This window comes from Mesoplodon densirostris, chromosome 5 (assembly GCF_025265405.1).
Source record: "Mesoplodon densirostris isolate mMesDen1 chromosome 5, mMesDen1 primary haplotype, whole genome shotgun sequence".
NCBI classification, from domain to species: domain Eukaryota; kingdom Metazoa; phylum Chordata; class Mammalia; order Artiodactyla; family Ziphiidae; genus Mesoplodon; species Mesoplodon densirostris.
The window spans coordinates 108,865,220-108,891,531 of NC_082665.1; the positions used below are offsets into that span (position 1 = coordinate 108,865,220).

At 40.8% G+C, this 26,312-nt stretch overlaps 1 protein-coding gene across 3 annotated transcripts; it reads left to right on the plus strand.

Moving 5' to 3' along the window:
- The first annotated feature begins 1,308 nt into the window (after positions 1 to 1,308).
- On the plus strand, positions 1,309 to 20,547 carry FETUB (fetuin B). Of its 3 annotated transcripts, XM_060100110.1 has the most exons (7): positions 1,309 to 1,536; positions 1,870 to 1,980; positions 3,524 to 3,611; positions 5,720 to 5,889; positions 6,604 to 6,702; positions 19,075 to 19,158; positions 20,173 to 20,547. In XM_060100110.1, the coding sequence occupies exons 1-7, from the start codon at positions 1,309 to 1,311 to the stop codon at positions 20,545 to 20,547; spliced, it is 1,155 nt and encodes a 384-aa protein (XP_059956093.1). The 3 variants fall into 3 exon arrangements, with proteins under 3 accessions (XP_059956093.1, XP_059956094.1, XP_059956095.1); XM_060100111.1 differs by lacking the exon at positions 1,870 to 1,980; XM_060100112.1 differs by lacking the exons at positions 1,870 to 1,980; positions 3,524 to 3,611 and having other exon boundaries at positions 1,309 to 1,540.
- Positions 20,548 to 26,312: the final 5,765 nt, after the last annotated feature.

Genomic DNA, 26,312 nt, shown 5'->3' on the forward strand with positions numbered 1-26,312 from the left:
ACCTCCATACTGTTCTCCATAGTGGCTGCCCCAATTTACATTCCCACCAACAGTGCAGGAGGGTTCCCTTTTCTCCACACCCTCTCCAGCATTTATTATTTGTAGCCTTTTTTTTTTTTTTTGCCGTACACGGACCTCTCACTGTTGTGGCCTCTCCCGTTGCGGAGCACAGGCTCCGGACGCGCAGGCTCAGCGGCCATGGCTCACGGGCCCAGCCGCTCCGCGGCATGTGGGATCTTCCCGGACCTGGGCACGAACCCGTGTCCCCTGCATCGGCAGGCGGACTCTCAACCAACTGCCCCACCAGGGAAGCCCTATCTGTAGACTTTTTAATGATGGCCATTCTAACTGGTGTGACGTGATACCTCATTGTAGGTTTTTTTTTTTTTTTTTTTTTTTTTTTTTTTTTTACGGTATGCGGGCCTCTCACTGTTGTGGCCTCTCCCGTTGTGGAGCACAGGCTTTGGATGTGCAGGCTCGGGTCCAGCCACTCCGCGGCATGTGGGATATTCCCGGACCGGGGCACGACCCGCGTCCCCTGCATCGGCAGGTGGACTCTCAACCACTGCGCCACCAGGGAAGTCCCCTCATTGTAGTTTTGATTTGCATTTCTCTAATAATTAGCAATGTTGAGCATTTTTTCATGTGCCTATTGGCCATCTGTATGTATGCTAAACAAAACTGTTTCTAGCCAGATCCCAAAGTGCTTTAGGAATCTCACGGGGCCTTTATGTAGATGATATGGGGTTAAAGCCCTTTTTCAGATATAACAAGAATGGTGATCCTGGGAGGTGGAGCATGAAGTCACTGAGCACCATTAGTACAGTGATTCTGGGCTCCAAGACGGAGATAAAGATCAGTGTGGCCAGGTCATCAGCTAGAGGCAAAGTGCTAGGGGCGATGAGAGAACGTGATAGTCTGCATATTCTGACTCAGCTGGAGCCCTGGACACAAACCAGAACTCAATCATGACTTCCTGGGAGCCTTGACCCAAGGGTTTATTTTGATTTCTTGGGAAAACAAAGTTAAGTTAGGAACTTAAACTTAAATCTGTTTACATGTACACATGAATGTGAGATTACTCAGGGGTCTAAGGTTACAGATAGTGGCAAATCCCATCCAAAGTACTGACTCAGGGAAATCCACACTTAGAATTCAAAGAGATAAAATAGGACATTGTGTTTCAAATCCAGATCACTGGTTTAGCTTGCAATCACAAAGCTGCTCAAGTTGGCCTCAGAGCCCTATAAACAGCCCGGTGCCTGCAGCTCTGCATATTGACCCCTCCTGGGCCTTGCTCCCCACAGGATGAGTCTGTTTCTACCCCTGGCGCTCTGCACCCTGGCCGCGTGCTGCGGGGCTGCACCTCCACCCCAGCCAGACCCCAGCCCCTCGCCTCTCCTCTCCCTTGCCTGCGACAGCTCATATGTGCTGGATATCGCGAACTTCATCCTGCAGGACATCAACAGGGACCGAAAGGACGGCTACGTGCTGAGCCTCAACCGAGTGAGCAATGCCCGTGAACACAGACAAGAGGTAAGTGGCAGTACCCTCTGGGGCAGGTGTTTGCACGGTTTGGGGAGGCTGGCCAGGGGACGGGAACCCAGAGACACCTGTTGGCAGGTGTTTTCCAAATCAGAAACCCTGCTGAGTACATGTTGCTCTCCTTTGCCAGGGCGCTACAGGCTCTTATTGTTATTAGAGACAAGTGCTAACGGTATCTGCTCAGAAACGTGAGTCCCACCGTTTATAAGAAATCGTCACAAACGTCATAGCCTTTGGTTTGGCCATAAAGCAGGGACCTTTTTTGCTGGTCTTTAGGGGTTTCTGCTTCATGTGGGTTGTGCATTTCTCCTCCCCTTCCCACAGGCTGGTCTGGGGTCTCTGTTCTATTTCACGCTGGACGTGTTAGAGACTGGCTGCCATGTGCTCAGCAGGAGGTCGTGGAAGGATTGTGGGGTGAGGGTCTTACATGAATCGGTAAGTACTTGTGTCCAGGAGCTTGAGGGGGGAAAACTAGGTGTTCTCTGTCTACAGGATGAAGATGGTTCAATGTGTACCATCTTTAAATGTCCCTCTTTAAAATCTCTTTGGCGGGGTGCCTATGTGGTTATTCCAATTCTACAGACAAAATAGAGTTTAATCAGAGGGGTGTCTGAGGCTCCCACTGGGGTCATGACACCAGAATTGAAAAGTTGCCCCCAAATTATTTCCTACCTCCAAGACCTTTCTATAGGCTCTGAGCTAGTGTTTAAATTGAGAAAAAAAGATCTGAGGTGTAGTGCTCTGGAAGTGTGTCTAAGGAAAACTGTAGAAGTAATGGAGGGGGAACTTTTAAATTTGTTTTATTTTGCTTTAGTTTGTTTCACTGAACACTGATATGAGATTTGAGGCTGGGGACAGGGAGGGCTATGGTATGGGAGCTCTCAGAGGTTCCATGGAAGGATTTCCTGGAATCATAGAACCTAAAGGGAGTCAGAATTGATCCTATTAAAGATGACCATAGAAGAGGCTTGAAAATAACATAGTCAGTTTTCATTTGGTTCTCAATTATCCTGAGGTTATTTTCATTAATTTATATGAAATTTTATGAGTACAGGAGTGTGATACAGGTGTTTAGAAGTGAACTATTTGACCAAGATATCTTTTTCTAATCATTTAACCAAATTTGTCAAACTGCACCTACCTGGTTTTGAAAAGCAAATAGTCTATTTACCGTATTGTGAATTACATTTGTTAAGGTGACACTAGCTGCTATAACACATACACTAAAAAGCGTATACTGATGGCAAAATGATAGAAGTTGATTCCCATTCACATAAAGTTCAAAATAGAAATTCTTAATCAGGAAGGGGCTTTCCTCCAGGAGTGATTTGGAGACCCAGGTACCTTCCATGTTGTGGCTCTAGACTCTGCTGCCTTCAGCTCGTGGCTTCTGTGGTCACCATGCTCATCTGCATCAAGCTATGGAAAGGGAAAGAGCATGGAGGACAGATAGCACATGGGAGAGCTTTATGGGCTAGACCTGGAAGTGGTTACACATCACTTCTTCTCACCTCGCTGTGGTTAGAACTCAGTTTCACACAGTCTCATCTAAGCAGGAAGGAGGCTGGGAAGAAGTCAAGCTGTGTCTCAGGAGAAGGTTAAACTGTTTAATGATCAGCTGGCAGTTTCCCCACCCAAAACTACTAAAATTGACCTTAAGTTTCTTGTTCTTTAAAAATGAAATGTCCAGGGCTTCCCTGGTGGCGCAGTGGTTGAGAGTCCGCCTGCCGATGCAGGGGACGGGGGTTCATGCCCCGGTCTGGGAGGATCCCACATGCTGCGGAGCGGCTGGGCCCGTGAGCCATGGCCACTGAGCCTGTGTGTCCGGAGCCTGTGCTCCACAACGGGAAAGGCCACAGCAGTGAGAGACCCGTGTACTGCAAAAAAAAAAAAAAAAAAAAAGTCCAATTTCATTCTGGGGGTATTTAAAAGTCTTAGCTCATTCCACTGCGTCATAAAATGTATTTGTTGGTTCCAGGTTTATGGTCAATGCAAAGCAATATTTTACATTAATAAGGCAAGAAGAATTTTCTATTTACCTGCTTATAATTGTACTCTTCGCCCAGGTAAGAGATCACTTTGATTTTGTGCATTTTAATAATAGATGGAAAAAGAGCATTTAACTACACTATGCTATAGTGTATAGGGTTTCTCCCATCCTTACTTCCTATTCATTCCAAAGCCAAGTTCTTCATATATCCAACACTTGCACTGCTCCTCTTCCCACAATTAATCTTCCTAAATAACCTGCAATAGCTCTGTATTGTGTCCTACATCAAATCCTAAATTTTCAGTCTGACTTAAATGGCATAATCTCTTTGACTGGTCCCCAGACTTCCTTTCTAACTATTTCTGCCTTACTTCCTTGACTATACCAACTCTGCCCTCCATTCAACTGGATCGCTCACTATCTTCTGAATACACATCACACTTTCCAATCTCTGCATCTTGTTTGTTCTTCTCCCTCTGCTGAGGATGCCCTCCACTGATAACCTCTGCCCTTGGAACTCATAAGTATTCTTTAAAGATCATTGTCAATGCTGCTTCCTCCACCACATTCTCTATTTAAGAAACTCCCCCTCCCCTCAAAAAACAAACAAGAAGTGGTGCTTTCCTATTCTACAACCCTATACAACTTTAACCTAACCATTCATGGAGTACAGACCATGCACTGCCTTGATTTGGGGTCTTCTGTCTTATATTGTGTAGAACGTTTTATCCCTTCTTCCTCTCTGCTTCAACTCTCCCCCAGTTCCTATCAAGTGTAAGGAGTCTGTAATATCATTGAATAAATTAATAAATACATACATTCATTCTGGGTCTCTCTTTGAAAAGCAAGCATCCATGGCATGGGAAAATAGGATATGGCTACTCATCAATGAGTATGGCTACTCATTATGTGTGTGTGACTCCCCTGGGAGATCTTGTTCAAGTGCAGATTCTGATTCCATAGGTCTGGGGCAGGGCCTGAGGTTCTGCATTTCTAACAAGCTCTAGGTGATAATAATGCCGTTGGTTCCTTTGAGAGACAGGGCAACAGATCTAAACCTTCCTGGTTGTGAAGATGAGACTCGCCTAAATTAGAGGACAACAACCAATAAAACGGATCAGGTCTTAAATGGAAGTCCTAGGTACCTGAGGTATGGGAGGTCAGGAAGTGACATGTGGGGATGGCGCCGGGAGTGACAGCTGTGGGTGTAACTTCCCCACAAAATGCCCGAATACATCCAAATAAACACACAGTTGATCAAAGCAATGTGCTTGCTTTGTCAAAACAACTTCTAGACAAGTTTCCTAGCCTGACTTTTATACAAGTTTTGCCACCCCCAGCTCCTCCCAATCAGACATTCTAGCTGTACCATTAGTGTGATTATCTTACCCAGTCATACAGTGATTTGATCAACTTTTATTTTCCAGGTCACTTGCATTTTCTAACCAAAGAGGGTGTGCTTCCACCTTCTGTGTGTCATTCACTCACTCATTCATTCAGCAGGTATTTACTAAGCACCAACCATGCATTAGACATTATGTTAGGTGTTGGCAACTAAAAGGTAAATAAAACATGACGGTAATGAAATCCCAACTCAGTCTGCTTTACAGAGGCAATAATGGTGGAAGATATTGAACTAATTAAGAAAATGTTTTTATACCAATATACAGTTGACCCTTGAACAACATGGGTTTGAACTAACTATCATGGTCCACTCATACGTGGATTTTGTTTTCACTAAATACATACTGTAATATTACACTATATGCAGTTGGTTGAATCTGTGGATGCAGAACTGTGGATACGGAGGGCTGAATGTAAAGTTAAACTGGGATTTTTGGCTGTGTGGAGGGTCAGCACCCCTAACCGCCGTGTTGTTCAAGGGTCAACTGTACTATATTATGTGTTTTTTAACTAAATTCCTAGGGTAAAAAAATTTGTGTAAGGTGAAAAAATATTGCTTTGTTTCCTTTTAAATTATGAAAGTAATACACACTCATTGAAGAAAACTCTGCAGAAAGCTAACTTTCTTTCTAAATAATGCTTTTCCACTCCATCCTTGACAAAGCTGAGCATTATCTTTTTTTTCTTTCAATCTCTGCTTCTGTTGTGATCATATGATTTATAGGATTATGTATCATTAAGGAGTTTTATTTTTAAACTTGCTCCCTTTGGCATCAACAGTTTCTCGAAGGGAGATTAGCATGATGTGCCCTGACTGCCCCAGCTCCAGCCCCTATGATTTGTCAGACCCCAGGTTCCTGGAAACTGCTACTGAGTCTCTTGCAAGATACAACAATAAGAGCCCCTCGAAGCAGTATGATCTCGTCAAAATCACCAAGACTTCTAGTCAGGTGAGGCTGAAAGGCCAGTTACAACAATATGTCTCATAGCTGTTGCTATTGCTATCGAGGCCCCCTTTTTGATTAGAACCCTAAGAGCCTTTGCTTCATTCCCTACCTTTGGTAACCCTGATGCACATTCAATCATGTTTTAGTTTCTGAGTCATTCCATGGGATTTCCATTAGAGTTGTGTGATATGATTTTACTTCATTGCCCTGAAGGCAAGAAGGGAAATGGACTCACAGTCTCCCTGGGTTATTCTACTTAAGTTCACTATTTACTACCACATTCCCGTATCTGGTTGACCTTGGACCACTTAGCAAGTCAACTTCTATTCTGTGTTTTAAGTACAGGAGTGGATGTTGAGTTTTATGGGTTAGGGGAAATGTTCATTTGTACCTGAATTATGTTGATATGTATCATATGGAGAAAAGCTAATTTAAAAACAAATTTACTTGAGGAAAAATAAGCTCACCCAGGGGAAGGTTTTTAGAGCCCATTTAAATCCTTAAGAAGGGAAGAAAAGTATGGTGATTATGTTTTCTAAACAACAAAATCATAATACATGGTTTGATCATGGTGGGGATTACAGGGTCAAAAAGAGACCTGTGTTGACAATGACTCTGGGAATGTATGGTTTCTGTAAATATAATGTTGCCAAACCTGAGTCATTTCTCCACTTGAGAAAGTTTGATTTTTATTTCTCACCTCTTGTCTCCTACCAGTGGGTGTTTGGCCCCGCCTACTTTGTAGAATATTTAATCAAAGAGTCATGTACCAAGTCCCAGGCTAGCAGCTGTGCACTTCAGCCCCCTAACTCTGTGGTGAGTATTGTTGAATGTCTTCATAATTTAAGCTTTGTGCTCACAGATCATCTATATATATTTATTGAGCATAAATTATACATGAAGAGTTGTAATGCATGAGATACTTTTCTTCCCCTTAAGGAGCAACTGACTAGGTAGAGATGGCCCAGATACAATAATATTTTATTGTAAATGCAGTTTTCATCAGCAATGTGATGCCTTTGCAAAAAATGATCATAGGAGGCTATAAAAAGATAGGCAAATCTTCTCAGTGGTTGGTGGTAGTCCTGCTTTTATCCAAACAGACCTAGTTACATTTGGAATACAGCATGGTGTTCCATTCCTTGGACCTCTCTTTAAGAAGGACAAAGTGAAACAGGGCTTCTTTCAAAGAATGCAGCCAAGATGGGGAGGGTGCCCTGAAACTATCTGAAGCACACCTAGTAGGAATGTCAATTGGCAAAATGTATTGTAGCACAATTAGGAAAAATGCAAGCCTCTTCCCCCCCTTATTCACTTAGTTATAATAAAATTTTATTAAGATATAATTCACACACCATAAAATTCACCCTTTTAAGGTGTACAAGTCATTATTTTTTAGTCTATTCATAGAGTTGTGGTGTCATCACCACTATCTAATTTTAGAATATTTTCATCAGCCCAAAAAGAAACTCCACATCCATTAGCAGTCATTCCCCTTGCCCTCTCACCCATGCTCCCGGAAGCCACTAATCTACTTACTGACTCTATGACTACATTTTTTGAACATTTTATATAATGGAATCACACTGTATGTGGCCTTTTGTGTCTGGCTTCTCTCACTTAGCAAAATGTTTTTAAGGGTTATCCTTGTTCAGCATTGATGTATCAGTGCTTCATTTCTTTTAATGGCCAAATAATATTTCATTGCATGGATATGCCATGTATTGTTAATCCATTCAACAGCTGATTGATATTTGAGTTGTTTCCTCATTTGAGATGTTACGAATAGTACTACTATGAACATTTGTGTATAAGTTTTTTTCTTTTGGCTTGCGGGATCTTAGTTCCCCAACCAAGGGTTGAACCTAGGCCCATGGCAGTGAAAGCACCAAGTCCTAACCACTGGATGGCCAGGGAATTCCCTGTGTATAAGTTTTTATGTATACATATGTTTTCATTTCTTTTGAGTACATACCTTAGAGTGGGACTGCTGGGTCATATGAGAATTCTATGTTTAACCTTTCAACTAACTGCAAACTGTTTTCCAAAGTGATGGCACCAGTTTCATAATCCCATCAGCAATGTGTGAGGGTTTCAATTTCTTCATGTTTTTGCCAATGCTTATTATTATGATCTGTCCTTTTTATTATAGCTATATTACTGAATATGAAGTAGTCTCTCATTTTGGTTATATTTGAATTTTCCTAATGGCTAATGATTGAATATCTTTTAATGTGCTTTTTGGCCATTTGTATGTATTCTTTGGAGGAATGTCTATTCAAATCCTTTGTCATTTAAAACTTAGATTATTTATCTTTTTATTGTTGAATTGTAAGAATTCTTTACATATTCTGGATATAATCCCCTTGTCAGATATATGATTTTCAAATATTTTCTCCCATTCTCTGATTTGTCTACTCATTTTCTTGATGATGTTCTTTGAAGTACAGAAATTTTTAATTTTAATGAAATCTTCCTTATATTTTTTCTTTTGTTGAATGTGCTTTTTGTGTCATATCTAAGAATCCATTACCTAATCCAAGATCACTAAGATTTACTCCTCTGTATTCCTCTAAGAGTTTTATAGTTTTAGCTTTAGGTCTCTGACCCTATTTTTTTTTTTGGCCACGCTGCATGGCATGTGGGATTTTAGTTGCATGTGGGATCTTAGTTCCCCGACCAGGGATCAAACCCCTGTCCCTGCATTGGAAGCACAGAGTCTTATCCACTGGACAGCCAGGGAAGTCCCCTCTGACCCACTTTTGAGTTAATTTTTGTATATGATATGAGGTAGGAGGTTCAATTTCATTCTTCTGCTTGTGGATCTCCAGTTGTCCCAGCACCATTGGTTGAAAAGGCTATTATTTCCCCCATTTAATTGTATTGACATACTTTTTGAAGATCAACTGACTATAAATGTAAGATTTCTTTTTTTTTTTTTTTCGGTATGCGGGCCTCTCACTGTTGTGGCCTCTCCCGTTGCGGAGCACAGGCTCTGGACATGCAGACTCAGTGGCCATGTCTCACGGGCCTAGCCGCTCCGCAGCATGTGGGATCTTCCTGGACCAGGGCACGAACCCGTGTGCCCTGCATCGGCAGGTGGACTCTCAACCACTGCGCCACCAGGGAAGCCCTTTTTTTTGAATTTTTGAATTGTATTTTATTTATTTTTTTATACAGCAGGTTGTTATTAGTCATCAATTTTATACACATCAGTGTATACATGTCAATCCCAATCTCCCAATTCATCACACCACTACCACACACCCTGCCACATTCCCCCCTTGGTGTCCATACGTTTGTTTTCTACATCTGTGTCTCAATTTCTGCCCTGCAAACCAGTTCATCTGTACCATTTTTCTAACTCCATATATATGCATTAATATACGATATTTGGTTTTCTCTTTCTGTTTTTCTTTTACTTCACTCTGTATGACAGTCTCTAGGTCCATCCATGTCTCAACAAAAGACCCAATTTCGTTCCTTTTTATAGCTGAGTAATATTCCATTGTGTATATGTACCACATCTTCTTTATCCATTTGTCTGTCAGTGGGCATTTAGGTTACTTCCATGACCTGGCTATTGTAAGTAGTGCTGCAATGAACATTGGGGTGCATGTGTCTTTTTGAATTATGGTTTTCTCTGGGTATATGTCCAGTAGTGGGATTGGTAGATCATATGGTAATTCTATTTTCAGTTTTTTAAGGAACCTCCATACTGTTCTCCATAGTGGCTGTATCAATTTACATTCCCACCAACAGGGCAAGAGGGTTCCCTTTTCTCCACACCCTCTCCAGCATTTGTTGTTTGTACATTTTCTGATGATGCCCATTCTAACTGGTGTGAGGTGATACCTCACTGTAGGTTTGATTTGCATTTCTCTAATAATTAGTGATGTTGATCAGCTTTTCATGTGCTTCTTGGCCATCTGTATGTCTTCTTTGGAGAGATGTCTTTTTAGGCCCTCTGCCCATTTTTGGATTGGGTTGTTTGTTTTTTTAATATTGAGCTGCAGGAGCTGTTTATGTATTTTGGAGATTAATCCTTTGTCCGTTGATTCATTTGCAAATATTTTCTCCCATTCTGAGGGTTGTCTTTTCATCTTGTTTATGGTTTCCTTTGCTGTGCAAAAGCTTTTAAGTTTCATTAGGTCCCATTTGTTTATTTTTGTTTTTATTTCCATTACTCTAGGATGTGGATCAAAAAAGACCTTGCTGTGATTTATGTCAAAGTGTGTTCTTCCTATGTTTTCCTCTAAGAGTTTTATAGTGTCCGGTCTTACATTTACGTCTTGAATCCATTTTGAGTTTATTTTTGTGTATGGTGTTAGGGAGTGTTCTAATTTCATTCTTTTACATGTAGCTGTCCAGTTTTCCCAGCACCACTCATTGAAAAGACTGTCTTTTCTCCATTGTATATCCTTGTCTCCTTTGTCATAGATTAGCTGACCATAGGTGCCTGGGTTTATCTCTGGTCTTTCTATCTTGTTCCATTGATCTATATTTCTGTTTTTGTGCCAGTACCATATTGTCTTGATTACTTTAGCTTTGTAGTATAGTCTGAAGTCAGGGAGTCTGATTCCTCCAGCTCCACTTTTTTCGCTCAAGACTGCTTTAGCTATTCGGGATCTTTTGTGTCTCCATACAAATTTTAAGATTTTTTGTTCTAGTTCTGTAAAAAATGCCATTGGTAATTTGATAGGGATTGCATTGAATCTGTAGATTGCTTTGGGTAGTATAGTCATTTTCACAATATTGATTCTTCTAATCCAAGAACATGGTGTATCTCTCCATCTGTTGGTATCATCTTTAATTTCTTTCATCAGTAGACATAGTTTTCTGCCTAGGTAGGAAACTTTTGTCTTTTGTCTCCCAAGGTTGGTTTATTCCTAGGCATTTTATTCTTTTTGTTGCAATGGTAAATGGGAGTGTTTCCTTAATTTTTCTTTCAGATTTTTCATCATTAGTGTATAGGAATGCAAGAGATTTCTGTGCATTAATTTTGTTTCCTGCAACTTTACCAAATTCATTGATTAGCTCTAGTAGTTTTCTGGTGGCATCCTTAGGATTCTCTATGTACAGTATCATGTCATCTGCAAACAGTGACAGTTTTACTTCTTCTTTTCAATTTGTATTCCTTTTATTTCTTTTTCTTCTCAATTGCCATGGCTAGAACTTCCAAAACTATGTTGAATAATAGTTATGAGAGTGGACATCCTTGTCTTGTTCCTGATTTTAGAGGAAATGCTTTTGGTTTTTCACCATTGAGAATGATGTTTCCTGTGGGTTTGTCGTATATGGCCTTTATTATGTTGAGGTAGGTTCCCTCTATACCCACTTTCTTGAGAGTTTTTATCATAAATCGGTGTTGAATTTTGTCAGAAGGTTTTTCTGCATCTATTGAGATGATCATATGGTTTTTATTCTTCAGTTTGTTAATATGGTGTATCACATCGATTGATTTGCATATATTGAAAGATCGATCCTTGCATTCCTGGGATGAATCACACTTGATCATGGTGTATGATCCTTTTAATGTGTTGTTGGATCCTGTTTGCTAGTATTTTGTTGAGGATTTTTGCATCTATATTCATCAGTGATACTGGTCTGTAATTTTCTTTTTTTGTAGTATCTTTCTCTGGTATTAGTGTCAGGGTGATGGTGGCCTCATAGAATGAATTTGGGAGTGTTCCTTCCTCTGCAATTTTTTGGAAGAGTTTGAGTAGGATGGGTGTTAGCTCTTCTCTAAACGTTTGATAAAATTCACCTGTGAAGCCATCTGGTCCTGGACTTTTGTTTGTTGGAAGATTTTTTTTTTTTTTTTTTTTTTTTTTTTTGCGGTACGCGGGCCTCTCACTGCTGTGGCCTCTCCCGTTGCAGAGCACAGGCTCCAGATGCTCAGGCTCAGCGGCCACGGCCCACGGGCCCAGCCGCTCCACGGCATGTGGGATCTTCCCGGACCGGGGCACGAACCCGTGTCCCCTGCATCGGCAGGCAGACTCCCAACCACTGCGCCACCAGGGAAGCCCCTGTTGGAAGATTTTTAATCACAGTTTCAATTTCATTACTTGTGATTGGTCTGTTCATATTTTCTATTTCTTCTTGGTTCAGTCTTGGAAGGTTATACCTCTCTAAGAATTTGTCCAGTTCTTCCAGATTGTCCATTTTAATGGCATAGAGTTGCTTGTAGTAGTCTCTTAGGATGCTTTGTATTTCTGCGGTGTCTGTTGTAACTTCTCTTTTTTCATTTTTAATTTTATTGATTTGAGTCCTCTCTCTCTTTTTCTTGATGAGTCTGGCTAAAGGTTTATCAATTTTGTTTATCTTCTCAAAGAACCAGCTTTTAGTGTTATTGATCTTTGCAATTGTTTTCTGTTTTTATTTCATTTATTTCTGCTCTTATCTTTATGATTTCTTTCCTTCTGCTAATTTTGGGTTTTGTTTGTTCTTCTTTCTCTAGTTCCTTTAGGTGTAAGGTTAGATTGTTTATTTGAGATTTTTCTTGTTTCTTGTGGTAGGATTGTATTGCTATAAACTTCCCTCTTAGAATTGCTTTTGCTGCATCCCATAGGTTTTGGATCATTGTGTTTTCATTGTCATTTGTATCTAGGTATTTGTTGATTTCCTCTTTGATTTCTTCAGTGATCTCTTGGTTATTTAGTAATGTATTGTTTAACCTCCATGTGTTTGTGTTTTTTACGTTCTTTTCCCTGTAATTCATTTCTAATCTCATAGTGTTGAGGTCAGAAATGATGCTTGGTATGATTTCAATTTTCTTAAATTCACTGAGGCTTCATTTGTGAACCAAGATGTGATCTATCCTGGAGAATATTCCATGCGCGCTTGAGAAGAAACTGTAATCTGATGTTTTTGGATGGAATGTCCTATAAATATCAATTAAATCTATCTGGTCTATTGTGTCATTTAAAGCTTGTGTTTCCTTATTAATTTTCTGTTTGGATGATCAGTTCATTGGTGTAAGTGAGGTGTTAAAGTGCCCCACTATTATTGTGTTACTTTCGATTTCCTCTTTTAGAGCTGGTGGCAGTTGCCTTATGTATTGAGGTGTTCTTATGTTGGGTGCATATATATTTATAATTGTTATATCTTCTTCTTGGATTGATCCCTTGATCATTATGTAGTGTCCTTCTTTGTCTCTTGTAACATTCTTTATTTTAAAGTCTATTTTATCTGATATGAGTATTGCTACTCCAGCTTTCTTTTGATTTCCATTTGCATGGAATATCTTTTTCCATCCCCTCACTTTCAGTCTGTATGTGTCCCTAGGTCTGAAGTGGGTCTCTTGTAGACAGCATATATATGGGTCTTGTTTTTGTATCCATTCAGTAAGCCTGTGTCTTTTGGTTAGAGCATTTAATCCATTCACGTTTAAGGTAATTAGTGATATGTATGTTCCTATGACCATTTTCTTAATTGTTTTGGGTTTGTTTTTGTAGGTCCTTTTCTTCTCTTGTGTTTCCCACTTAGAGAAGTTCCTTTAGCATTTGTTGTAGAGCTGGTTTGGTGGTGCTGAATTCTCTTAGCTTTTGGTTGTCTGTAAAGCTTTTGATTTCTCCATCGAATCTGAATGAGATCCTTGACGGGTAGAGTAATCTTGGTTGGAGACTCTTCCCTTTCATCACTTTAAGTATATCATGCCACTCCCTTCTGGTATGTAGAGTTTCTGCTGAGAAGTCAGCTGTTAACCTTATGGGAATTCCCTTGTATATTATTTGTCATTTTTCCCTTACTGCTTTCAATAATTTTTCTTTGTCTTTGATTTTTTCCAATTTGATTACTATGTGTTTTGGTGTGTTTCTCCTTGGGTTTATCTTGTATGGGACTCTATGCGCTTCCTATACTTGGGTGGCTATTACCTTTCCCATGTTAGGGAAGTTTTCGACTATAATCTCTTCAAATATTTTCTCAGGTCCTTTCTCTCTCTCTTCTCCTTCTGGGACCCCTATAATGCGAATGTTGTTGCGTTTAATGTTGTCCCAGAGGTCTCTTAGGCTGTCTTCATCTCTTTTCATTCTTTTTTCTTTATTCTGTTCTGCAGCAGTGAATTCCACCATTCTGTCTTCCAGGTCACTTATCCGTTCTTCTGCCTCAGTTATTCTGCTATTGATTCCTTCTAGTGTAGTTTTCATTTCAGTTATTTTATTGTTCAGCTCTGTTTGTGTGTTCTTTAATTCTTCTAGGTCTTTGTTAAACATTTCTTGCATCTTCTCGACCTTTGCCTCCATTCTTTTTCTGAGGTCCTGGATCATCTTCACTATCATTATTCTGAATTCTTTTCCTGGAAGGTTGCCTATCTCCACTTCATTTAGTTGTTTTTCTGGGGTTTTATCTTGTTCCTTCATCTGGTACATAGTCCTCTGCCTTTTCATCTTGTCTATCTTTCTGTGAATGTGGTTTTTGTTCCACAGGCTGCAAGACTGTAGTTCTTCTTGCTTCTGCTGTCTGCTCTCTCTGTAAGGGTTTATTTTTGTACCTTCAATTTTATTCCATTGATCTGCATATCTGTTCTTATACCAGTACCACACTATCTCCAGTATTATAGTTTTGTAGTAAATTTTGAATTGAGAAGTCTGAGCCCTCCTATTTTTTTTTACCTATTTAAGATTGTTTTGGGTATTTTGGATTCTTTGCATTTTCATAATAAACCAACTTTAGAATCAGCTTGTCAGTTTCTATCTTTAAAAAGCAGGAAATTTGATAGGGATTTCATTGAATCTGTAGACCAATGTATATAGTAAGTACTGTCATCTTAAAAATAGTAATTCTTCCAGCCCATGAATATGGAACGTCTTTCCATTTGTTTAGGACTTATTTAATTTCTTTCAACAATGTTTTGTAGTCTTCAGTGTCTAAAACTTTCACTTTCTTGTATAGCTAAGTATTTTATCCTCTTTGATGCTGATATAATGTATTTGTCTTCTCAATTTTATTTTTGGATTGTTCATTGCAAATATATAGAAGTATAATTGATTTTTGGTTTTTTTTTTTTTTTTTGCGGTACGTGGGCCTCTCACTGTTGTGGCCTCTCCTGTTGCAGAGCACAGGCTCCCGACGCGCAGGCTCAGCGGCCATGGCTCACGGGCCCAGCCGCTCCACGGCATGTGGGATCCTCCCGGACCGGGTCACGAACCCATGTCCCCTACATCGGCAGGCGGACTCTTAACCACTGCACCACCAGGGAAGCCCAGATTTTTGTATTTTGATCTTGTATCCTGTAACCTCATTGAACTCATTTTTAGAGTTCTAATAGTTTTCTGGTAGAGTCCTTAGGACTTTCTGTATACAAGATCGTCTTCTACTAATAGTTTTCATTCTTCCTTTCCAATCTAAATGACTTCTAATTCTTACCTAATTTTCTTGACTAGAACTTCCAGTACAATGCTGTATAGAGATGGGGAGAGCAGACATCCTTATCTTATTCCTGATTTTAGGAGGAAAGCATTCAGTATTTCATCATTTAATATGATGGTAACTGTAGGCTTTTCATAGCTGCTTTTTTATCAAGTTGAGAAAGTTCCCGTCTAGTCCTACTAGTTTGTTGAATGTTTTTATCAAAAAACAGTGTTAGAGTTAGTCTCATGCCTTTTCTGTGTTAATGAGATAATTGTTTGGTTTTCTTTTTCTCCTTTAATCTATTAATATTGTACATAACAATGATTTTTTTACATCAAAACAGACTTGTGCTTTGGGGATTAATCACAGTTGATCGTGGTGTATAACCCCATTTATATGTTTCTGAATTCAGAGTTTTTAAAAACTTTATTTATTTATTTTTGGTTGTGTTGGGTCTTTGTTGCTGCATGCAGGCTTTTTCTAGCTGCAGCGAGCAGGGGATACTCTTTGTTGCAGTGCACGGGCTTCTCATTGCAGTGGCTTCTCTTGTTGTGAAGCATGGGCTCTAGGCACGTGGGCTTCAGTAGTTGTGGCTCGTGGGCTCTAGAGTGCAGGCTTAGTAGTTGTGGTGCACAGGCTTAGTTGCTCTGTAGCATGTGGGATCTTCCCAGACCAGGGCTCGAGCCCATGTCCCCTGCACTGGCAGCCGGATTCTTAACCACTGCACTACCAGGGAAGTCCTGAATTCAGTTCGCCAGTGGTTGTTTTTTTCTTTTAAAGATTTTTAATCTCATATTTATAAGAGACATTGGTCTGTAGTTTTTCTGTGTCCTATCTGCCTGATTTTCATATGAGTCTCATATTGGCTTCATAGAATGAATTGGCAAATTTTCCCTCCTCTTCTGTTTTATTTTGGAAGAATTTGTGAAAGGTTGATATTCATTCTTCTTTAAATATTTGGTAGAATTCCCCAGTGAAGCCATCTGGGCCTGAGCTTTCCTTTGTCGGAAGATTATTTGATTAATAATTCAATCTCTTTACTTGTTGTAAGTCTATTCAGGTTTTATATTTCTTCTTGAGTAAGTTTTGGTAGTTCATATCTTCCTAGGAATTTGTCTATTTCATCTAAGTTATCCAATTTTCCAGCATACACTTGTTCATAGTATTCCATTTTTATTTCTGAAAGATTAGAAGTGATGTACCCTATTTAATTCCAATTTTAGTAGCTTGAGTCATTTTTTTCTTAGTCTATCTAAAGCTTTGCCAATTTTATTAAGTTTTTCAAAAAAGAATCAACTTTCAGTTTCATTTTTTTCTCTGTTCTTTTTTTGTTATCTAGTTCATTTGTTTCCTGTCTACTCTTTATTGTAACCTTCTTTTTGCTTGCTTTGGGCTTAGTTTATTTTTCTTTTTCTAGTTTTTAAGGTAGAAGTTTAGGTTATTGATTTACAATCTTTATTCGCTTTTAACATAAGCATTTACATCTACAGATTTCCTTCTAAGAAACGATTGAGCTGCATCTTACAAGTTATACATGTTGTTTTTGTTTCCATTCATCTCCAAATATTTTCTAATTTTCCTTGTGATTTCTTCTTTGGCCAATTGGTTATTTAAGAGTGTTATTTAATGTCCAGATATTTGTGAAAATTCCAATTTCCTTCTGTTATTCATGTCTAATTTCATCCCATTGTGGTTGGGGAATGTACTCTGTGTGATCTCAATTCTTTTAAGTGTATTGAAGCTTGTTTTATGGTTTAACATAAGGTATATCCTAGAGAAATTTCCATGTACACTTGAGTAGAATGTGTATTCTGCTGTTGTTAGGTAAAGCATTCTGTAATTGTCTATTAGGTTTAATTTGTTTATAGTGTTGTTCAAGACTTCTGTTTCTTTGTTGATGTTCTGCATACTTGTTTTACCCATTATTGAAAATGAGGTTTCCAACTATTATTGTTGAATTATCTATGTCTTCCTTGAATTCTGTCAGGTTTTGCCTATGTACCTTGGGGCTCTATTATTAGGGGCATTATATTTATAGTTGTTGTGTCTTTCTAATAAATTGAGCCTTTTATCATTATAAAATGTTTTTCCTTGTCTCTAGTAACAATTTTTGTCTTAAAGTAAATTTTGTCTGATATTTGTATAGCCTTTCCCAGCTCTTTTTTGTTACTGTTTGCATTGTAAATTTTTTTCCATCTTTTAATTTTCAACCCATGTGTGTCTTTGAATCTGAACTATGTCTCTCAAAAGTCTTTCATAACCAGTCAATTGAATATTAAGGAATAATTGGGAAAATGTCTTCATCATCTTCTGTAGCATCTCCCTTTCTCACTTCTCAATGCCCTCTTGGGCAGATCACATAGCTTTCTGGTTGTATTCAGTAATAAGAACAATTTCACTTAGATTATTAAGATTCACTTTCAGGTATTAAAAATTCCTTTTAGTCAATTCTGAATCAAAACTTCTATCTCATATCCAATTCAAAGCTTTTTCCTCCCTGTAGCTCAAGCCTGACCTAGAGCTTAGAACCTGCTGTGAGGAAGAAGTCAAGGTCTGTCCTTTCACTCTTTCTCCCCCTCCTGCAATCATTTATTTAACTGTGGCTCTTCCAAATTCCAGGAAGAATGAAAGAGGATTAGAGAAAAGAGTTTAAAGTCTTTTACATAACTGGACCTGCAGTTGTAATTTTCTCTTGGTCTACACTGGCCCTCTGTTTACACTTGAAAAAAATGCATACTCTATGACTCTAAAATTTCTCTTCTAGGAATTTACCCTAAGGATATATGAAAATAGCTTCAATGTTTAAACATCAAAAATTAGATTCAGGGCTTCCCTGGTGGTGCAATTATTGAGAGTCCGCCTGCCGATGCAGGGGACATGGGTTCGTGCCCCGGTCCGGGAAGATCCCACATGCCGCGGAGTGGCTAGGCCCTTGAGCCATGGCCACTGAGCCTGCGCATCCGGAGCCTGTGGTCTGCAAGGGGAGAGGCCACAACAGTGAAAGGCCTGTGTACCACAAAAAAAAAAAAAAAAAAAAAAAAATTAGATTCAATCCAGCTTATAACAAAAGAGAACTTGTTAAATAACACAGAGGAATATTAGCTAGCCATTATAAAGAAAATCATAGAAAACTATTCAGTGTCATAGACGGATTTTCACTATATATTGTTAAATGCCAAAGAGAGTTATAAAATATTATGAAGAGTATAATTCTGTTTTTCTAGAAGAAAAATTATGTATGCATAGGAAGAAATGTTAGAAGAAAAGAAATCAAATCACTGCAGGAAACGGGTACCTTTCATGTAGTTACGGTCTTTTTATTTTCTATTTATCCATATTCTAAATAACTGTTTATTACATTTCTAATAAGAAAACAAACTTATTTTATTTTTAAATAAAGAAAAGTTTAAGGAGATGAGAGTAGTCTTGTCTGAGAAACAAAAACTCAGGTGGAACATACATAAAGAGCTGCTATATGAGAGATGAAAACAAGTTTTCTAGTTGACCCAAGGGTAGAAGTGTGGCCAAGAGATAGACCCAGATTTCTGTGTCTGTTCTATAGACACAGATTTCTGCTCAATACAAAGAAGTTTCTAATAGAGTTTGTTCCTCAAGAAATCCTGAGTTTCTCTCATTGGAGGTAATTTAGCCTAGTTTGGGTGATTATTTGGTAGGGATGAGCTAAAGGATTGGCTCAGAGCCTACCTATTACATGGTAGGAGCATGAAAGTGTTGATTGGCCGTGTGTCTATGTAATCAGAAGGCAAGTTGATTTCCATTTATGATCATTGATAATCATAATACACATGTGACATTGTATTTTCCTTTTTTTAGCCTGTTGGTATTTGCCACAGTTCTCTTAGTGAACAATACTCAGAAAAGTTCGTCTCCGTGACTTGTGACTTCTTTAAATCAGAGGTATTTTTTAGTCTAATTGGTTGTCTTTCTGTGAATAAAAGAGCAGATTATTTTAGTTGCCCCTACCCTACCCTCTCCTTTTATTTTCCTAAAATCCATGATCACCACTTTATTCAGGGTGTCCTAAGGCCACATCCACAGGGTAGCTAAAAGAAAGACCTGTCACCCTTTCTTATAGTTACAACATGGTCCCTCTAGCATAAGTAAGACCCCTGTAGCTTGAGTGGCTCAGGCCTCTGAGATATTAAATTCAGTGTCCCAAAGACTCTTACCCTGAACCATAGGTAGAATTTGTTTCCATGGAAATACTGAATCCTTTTTCAGAAGTATTTATTGAGCACTTACCATAAGGTAACCTGGTGTAGTTGAGAGGGTGGTTGAGACAGGCCACCTGGGTTCCAGTCCTGTTCTGCCACCTACAAGTTGTGTGAACATGGACAATTTCCTACCTCTCTGAGTCTTGGTTGCCTCATCTATAGAATTGGATTGCAATACCTACCTCCTTCAGATCCCCATGAGGATCTGGTTGAAGGGCACTGCCCTGGGCCTGGCACAGAATAAACAGTCAATAAAGGTGGCTTATTTTGCCACTACTAGGAGTGGGGAGACACCTTACTAGGGACTTTGAACAAGCCATCTTACCTCTCTGGATTATTGTTCAGCTCTGAAATTTGTGAAGCCTACAGTCAAGCTTCTAAAGGTTTGGTTCCCCCTGGCCCTTATCTGTTTTGCTTTTTAACCATTTTTTTATTTAAAAAAATGTTTTGGCCATGTGGCTTGTGGGATCTTAGGTTCCCAACGAGGGGTTGAACCCCAGCCCATGGCAGTGAAAGCCTGGAGTCTTAACTACTAGATGACAGGGAATTTCCTTTAAGCCCTTTAATCAGAGGCCCGTCTAGCTAGTCTCCCTTTGAAAGTTTCATCAGAAAGGCACAGAACAGCGTAACCTAGTACCAGGCATGGCAGGGATTTTCTTGGAGGACATTCCCTTATTTGAAAGCATTCTTATTTCAGGCTCCCACCCCTAGAGGTGAAAACTCTACTGTTAACCAGAGACCTGTGAACCTCTCCAAGGTGGAAGAGCCCCAGCAGAAAAACACAGCTCCCACCAACTCATCCGCCAAAGCCGTGCTCAAAGGATCTGTCCAGTACCTTCCTGACTTGGATGACAAGCCTAACGGTTCCCAGGGAACGGGCCTTGTTGAGACCTTCCCTGTGCAGCTGGATCTAACCACAGATCCCCAAGGAGAACCACTGGATGTATCCTTCCTCTTCCTGGAGCCTATGAAGGAGAAGCTGGTTGTCCTGCCTTTCCCCTCAAAAGAACAACACTCTGCTGAGTGCCCAGGACCAGCTCAAAAGGACAACTCTCTTATTCTCCCACCTTGAGAACCACGTAGATGATTCTGGGGGACATACTGCCCTACAGGAGATGAGAGTCATTGGGAAAAGGGAGACAGAGAAACAGTTCAAACATAGAGAAGGCTAATAAAGTAATAAAGTATGTCTTTTTGACTTCTCTTGGTCTCATCATGTTGCCCGGAAATGGAGATAAGACTTAACTGTTCACTTGCACACTGGGCTGCATCCCTCCTAAACCATCCAAGGCCCCATGCCATGGATAGATGCCTCTCATATCGTCTGCCTCTCTCTTTGTAATGACTTCTTACTTTTAGCTGATTGTTTCTGATACAGGGCCTTACTTAAGAATGTCCTCATCTTTCTGAGGTTAACCTAAAACAAATAGACTGAAGATATCTCTCCAGGAAAGATGGGTTTATTCAGGATCAGCAGAGGGTTGTGATTTGGGGTCTGCAACTGTGGAGAGCCACAGGTAAGCCCCCAAACAGCAAGCGAAGGAGAAGGCCTTCATGGAGAGGAAGAGGAAGTTGGAAGGGCCATACTAAACAAAAAGTCCGTGGCTTTTCATTGGCTGAGTCCTTGCCAGGAAAGAAATGTCTTTCTTCTTCCTATAGGACTGTACTATTGTCACAGGTGAGAGCTCTCCCTTCTGGCCTCCCAACTCTGTGAACTGAGGTTTCTGTTTATTAATTTTTTACATTTCTCCCCTTTTCATCAAGATCTTTCTCTGAAAGCATCACTGATCAAGAGTCAGGTGTTCTAGTTTCAATGGCTTTTTGTCATTCAGTGTCAGGAAGGACCTTTCCTTGGTGTAGTGTCTCAAACCGAAGGGAAAGTACGAAGATTAGAAACCTATTAAGGTCACATTTAAATGACAAGAAGGGGTAGGAGGGAGAACTCTCAGGCCCTTTTTATCTAAAGTTCATATTTTATCAAGATCCTAGACATTGGAGATCATCTGTAGCATTATATAATCAAAATTTTGGCAACAAGCTTCCAACAGGCCTGTTCTGGTTATCCTGGGAAAGCTGTCTCATCAGCTGTCATCTGCTTCAATTCTGGGAAATCTTTACTTTCAGGTCACCAGATGATGGGCAGGTCCAATTAGGGTTTGGCACTTTCTTTAGGTGTGTCACGTGAATCCAAGAGTCTATTCCTTGGAGTTTGGTGGCACAAAAGCTGGCTAGCAGTACCTGATAGAGGCCTTTCCATGAGGTTGAAGGAGAGTTCTTCTGGAGAAGTCTTTTCAAAATAGATAAAATCTCTGGGCTTCCCTGGTGGCGCAGTGGTTGAGAGTCCGCCTGCCGATGCAGGGGACACGGGTTCGTGCCCCGGTCCGGGAAGATCCCACGTGCCACAGAGCGGCTGGGCCTGTGAGCCATGGCCGCTGAGCCTGCACGTCCAGAGCCTGTGCTCTGCCACAACAGTGAGAGGCCTGCGTACCGCAAAAAAAAAAAAAAAAAAAAAAACGGACAAATGATCAGTGTTTCCAGAATCTGCTCTACTATTATCAGAGATGGAACATAAAAACGATTTCAAAGGATCATTTAATTCACCTGGTGGATAACTTAGATGACGACTGTCCATTTTCTAGAATTATTTCCCCTTTTTTGGACAAAGACATTCACGCATGATACTTCTCTAAGAAGTCTCAGCCTAATAAATGAATAACAGCAGAGGGACTAAGGAGAAAAGTGTGGTATCTCTCAAAAGGCCTAAACAAAAGGGAATGAGTTCAGAGACAGGAACCTCTTGAGGTTCCTTGGAGATCCCCACTATTTGAACTGTTTTAGTACTCCAAGGCATCTATTCTTGCTTTCTTATCTATTAACCAGTCTTTGAACCTTTGTAACCTGTCTGGGATTCTATGTGCCCCAAATGCATATACCCTTACATGTGGGAAGATTAAGATTTTGGCTGTCTTCCTTGGAGGTGACTCATCTAGAGTACAAGAGAGCTGGTTTGCCAGATTCTCTAAATCTGGAGTGGACATAGTTTCCCTTCTATCCTGGTCCTTTTTACTAGAAGGGAAATGTCCTGGTTCAGCCCATTAATAAACATAGAGTTAAAGGCTACCCGGGTGGAATCAACATCTGAAGGAAGACCAGAATCTGAAGCCTACTGTAATATTCATGAACAGGTTCATCAGAGTTTTGTGTGCAAACCTGAATTTTGTTCCCATCAACAGGCTTTGGAAAAGCCCTAGGAATTGCTTCATAAAGTCACCTAGCAATTGCCTGAACTTGCACATAATAAGTTAGTAGGCTGGATTCCCAGTTGTACCTCTAGAGACCTTTCAGGACTTTCCTAATCAGCAATTTTCATCCAGTGCTGGGCCTGGCCTTCACCAATGAGCATATGAACTAGCTGAGAAAAGTCACAGAAACCAGGTTGATAAGTTTGAACGACTATATTAAAGTCCTCAGCGGATCATTGAGATCTTCAGTTTCTTCAGGAACGTCTTTGACTATGGCTTGCATTTCAGCTTCAGCCCAGGCAGTATAAGAAATTAAGGGCTTAGCCTCTGGATCCTCAGAAGTCTTAATTTTAAAAAGACAGGTTCTGACAAGTGCAGAGGAAAAGGGAGTGGGGAGAGTTTCAGAGAAAAGGGAAAGTTTGGTGGAAGAATTATTATGAGGGATTTGAAGGTATAGTGGAGGCATAGGCATCGTAGAAAAGAAAGAAGATGGTGCCAGAGGCAGAGCCTGAGACAAAGAAGCCAAGGAAGAAGAGCCTCAGGCTTCAGGACCAATTTTATCTTTCTTCAGTCATTTGCTTGCCTCAGTTAATCTTTTGCAGAGGTAATTTCAGACTCCTGATAATAGTTGGGAAACCTCAAAATACCAATTGAAATAAGCATTCCACTCAGTTCTGGAAATTTTTGACCTATTGTAGTCCAGTTTGGGTTTTTTTGTTTTTTGTTTTTGGCTGTGTTGTGTCTTTGTTGCTGTGCACGGGCTTTCTCTAGTTGAGGCAAGTGGGGGCTACTCTTTGTTGTGATATGAGGGCTTCTCGTTGTGGCTTCTCTTGTTGTGGAGCACGGACTCTAGGCTTGTGGGCTTCAGCAGTTGTGGCATGCGGGCTCAGTAGGTGTGGTGCACGGGCTTAGTTGCTCCGCGGCATGTGGGATCTTCCCGTACCAGGGCTCGAACCCATGTTCCCAGCATTGGCAGGCGGATTCTTAACCACTGTGCCACCAGGGAAGATCCCACATGCTGCGGAGAGATCCTACAAGCCAAGGAGAGAGGCCTCTGACACCTTGATCTTGGACTTGTAGCCTCTAGAATTGTGAGAGATTAACTTCTGTTGTTCAAGCCACCCAGTTTTTGGTACTGTGTTCTGGAAGCCCTAGCAAACTCATACAACAGGGAACGTACAGATGTAACTATTGTCCTCTCTCCTGGCAGCTGTTTCTCAGAAGAGGCACATAGGGCTTGGCATAATTTGTTTAAGAGCAATAGACAATATTCACACTCTATTACTCTTATCTGCCTCCTTTAAGAAGGAAAAATGACTAAGTAGGGGTATTATGTGGTGGCTATGACCCTATTTCAATCAGGGTCTAGCAAGAAACACAACACATCACTAGCACTGTATTTGTCTTTCAGGTTCAATAAAGCGAGCGGAAGGGAATTCATGGCTCTAGTGACTACCCTTAGGTCTCAGAACAACAGTATGTAGGAAAAGCTGATTCTCACCCTCGGTGCCCTTTCCCATCCACTCAGCGTTCCCATCTCTTTCCCTCCACCAGCACTGAGCTCACCCAGGGCGCTCCATATTGGGTGTGACCAGTGTAGCAATAATAGAAAGGCCTCATTAAGGCACGCGGGCCTCTCCCGTTGCGGAGCACAGGCTCCGGACGCGCAGGCTCAGCGGCCATGACTCATGGGCCCAGCCGCTCCGCAGCACGTGGGATCTTCCCGGACCGGGGCACGAACCTGTGTCCCCTGCATTGGCAGGCGGACTCTCAACCACTGTGCCACCAGGGAAGCCCCTAGTGTTGCTAATATTAAAAGTTCAATTTCAAATATAATCCTAAATGGGTTTCTTCCCCTTTTAACACTTACTAAACCAAACTGTGACTCTGGGAAGTGAGGTCTGCTTTCCATACACCTGTCCCCATTGTTTCTCTCTTCAAACTTTTTCCCTCCGTTCAGGTTCTGTCTAGAGCCTCACCAGTTCCCAGCCTTGGCTGCACATTGGAAAAACTCCCAACACCTGGACCCATCTCCAGAGATCCTGATTTAATTGCTCTGGGGGAGGTCTGGAAGTAAGGATTCTGAAAAGCATCTCGGGTGACTCACCACAGAGAAGAGAGTGGGGAGGAAGGCAGATGCCGTTTAAGTCACTGGTAGTGGGGAAGCAAGCTGGGCTGACTCCCTCTGATCCTTTCTGATGCCGCTGGGCTCTGCTGGCATGAGGGATCCCTGCAGGTATATTGACTTTTTTTTTTAATAGATAACTATTTTATTTATTTATTTATTTTTATATTTATTTTTGACTGTGTTGGGTCTTCGTTGCTGTGCGAGGGCTTTCTCTAGTTGCGGGAAGTAGGGGCCACTCTTCATCGCGGTGCGTGGGCCTCTCACTATCGCGGCCTCTCTTTTTGTGGAGCACAGGCTCCAGACGCGCAGGCTCAGTAGTTGTGGCTCACGGGCATAGTTGCTCCGCGGCATGTGGGATCCTCCCAGACCAGGGCTCGAACTGTGTCCCCTGCATTGGCAGGCAGATTCTCAACCACTGTGCCACCAGGGAAGCCCATATTGACTTTTTAGGAGGAGTGAGGGTGGGGGGGAAGCAGCTTAATCCCAGCCCTGTCCCCCAGTGCTGAGCCCCTCCCCCAATGGTCTAGTCCCTCTAACCCCTGTTCTGGGATGGGCATAGAATGGCTTGACTTGTACCCTCACCACCATCCTCTTCCACATGAACTAATTCTCTTTAGCATACTTTAAGGGTCACAAAGAACTGGAATGACATGAGTGTGCCTCCAACTTCTTCCCAGTCACACTAATTATAATAATAAAATAGCATTATTTATTTAGCACCTGGATCTGTGCTAAGAATTGTATTGGTGACTTTTTATACATGTTTTCTTATTTAATCATCACACAAGCCTGCCAAGAGATTTTTAAACCCTATTTTATAAACGAGGAAACTAAAGATCAGAGAAGTTTTATAGCTTACCCAGCATCACACAGTAAGAGAGTAACAGACCCAGGGTTGAAATTCAGATCTGACTTCAAAGCGACAGCCTCTTAATCCTTCTCTTCTACCTGAACTGTCTTGCTTTTATGGTGTTAACCATGTAACATGTCTCCTCCCTTCAATAATGCAGCTACATGCTACTGAGGACTTTCAGTGCCACAATCCAAAGAAGGGACTGATGGCGGAGATTTCTGGCTGGCAGATGGAGGGAAACTATTTCTGACTCCACCTCGTATACCAGTGCAGGCAGTGCTTACGGTCAAAAACACACTTTGGATCTGCCACCTACTAGTAATATCCTGATTTGTGCAGATCACAATGTCACCCACTCACTGGTGGCATGTTTCAACTTTCTGTCCCCAGGACCCACTAATCATTTACAGCGTGTTGACTGATATTTGAACCAGGGGTCAAGGTGAACATACCCAGTTACATAACAAAATTGGATAAAGACTTTGTTTAATCAATTGTGTGTGTGTGTTTTAGAAAATCTGTATAAATTTCTCTGCTGTGGTATCCCAGAGCAAGGAATGGTTTTCACATTTTAACAAAATGAAGTTACTCACTGCAGCACTGTTTTTCACCCT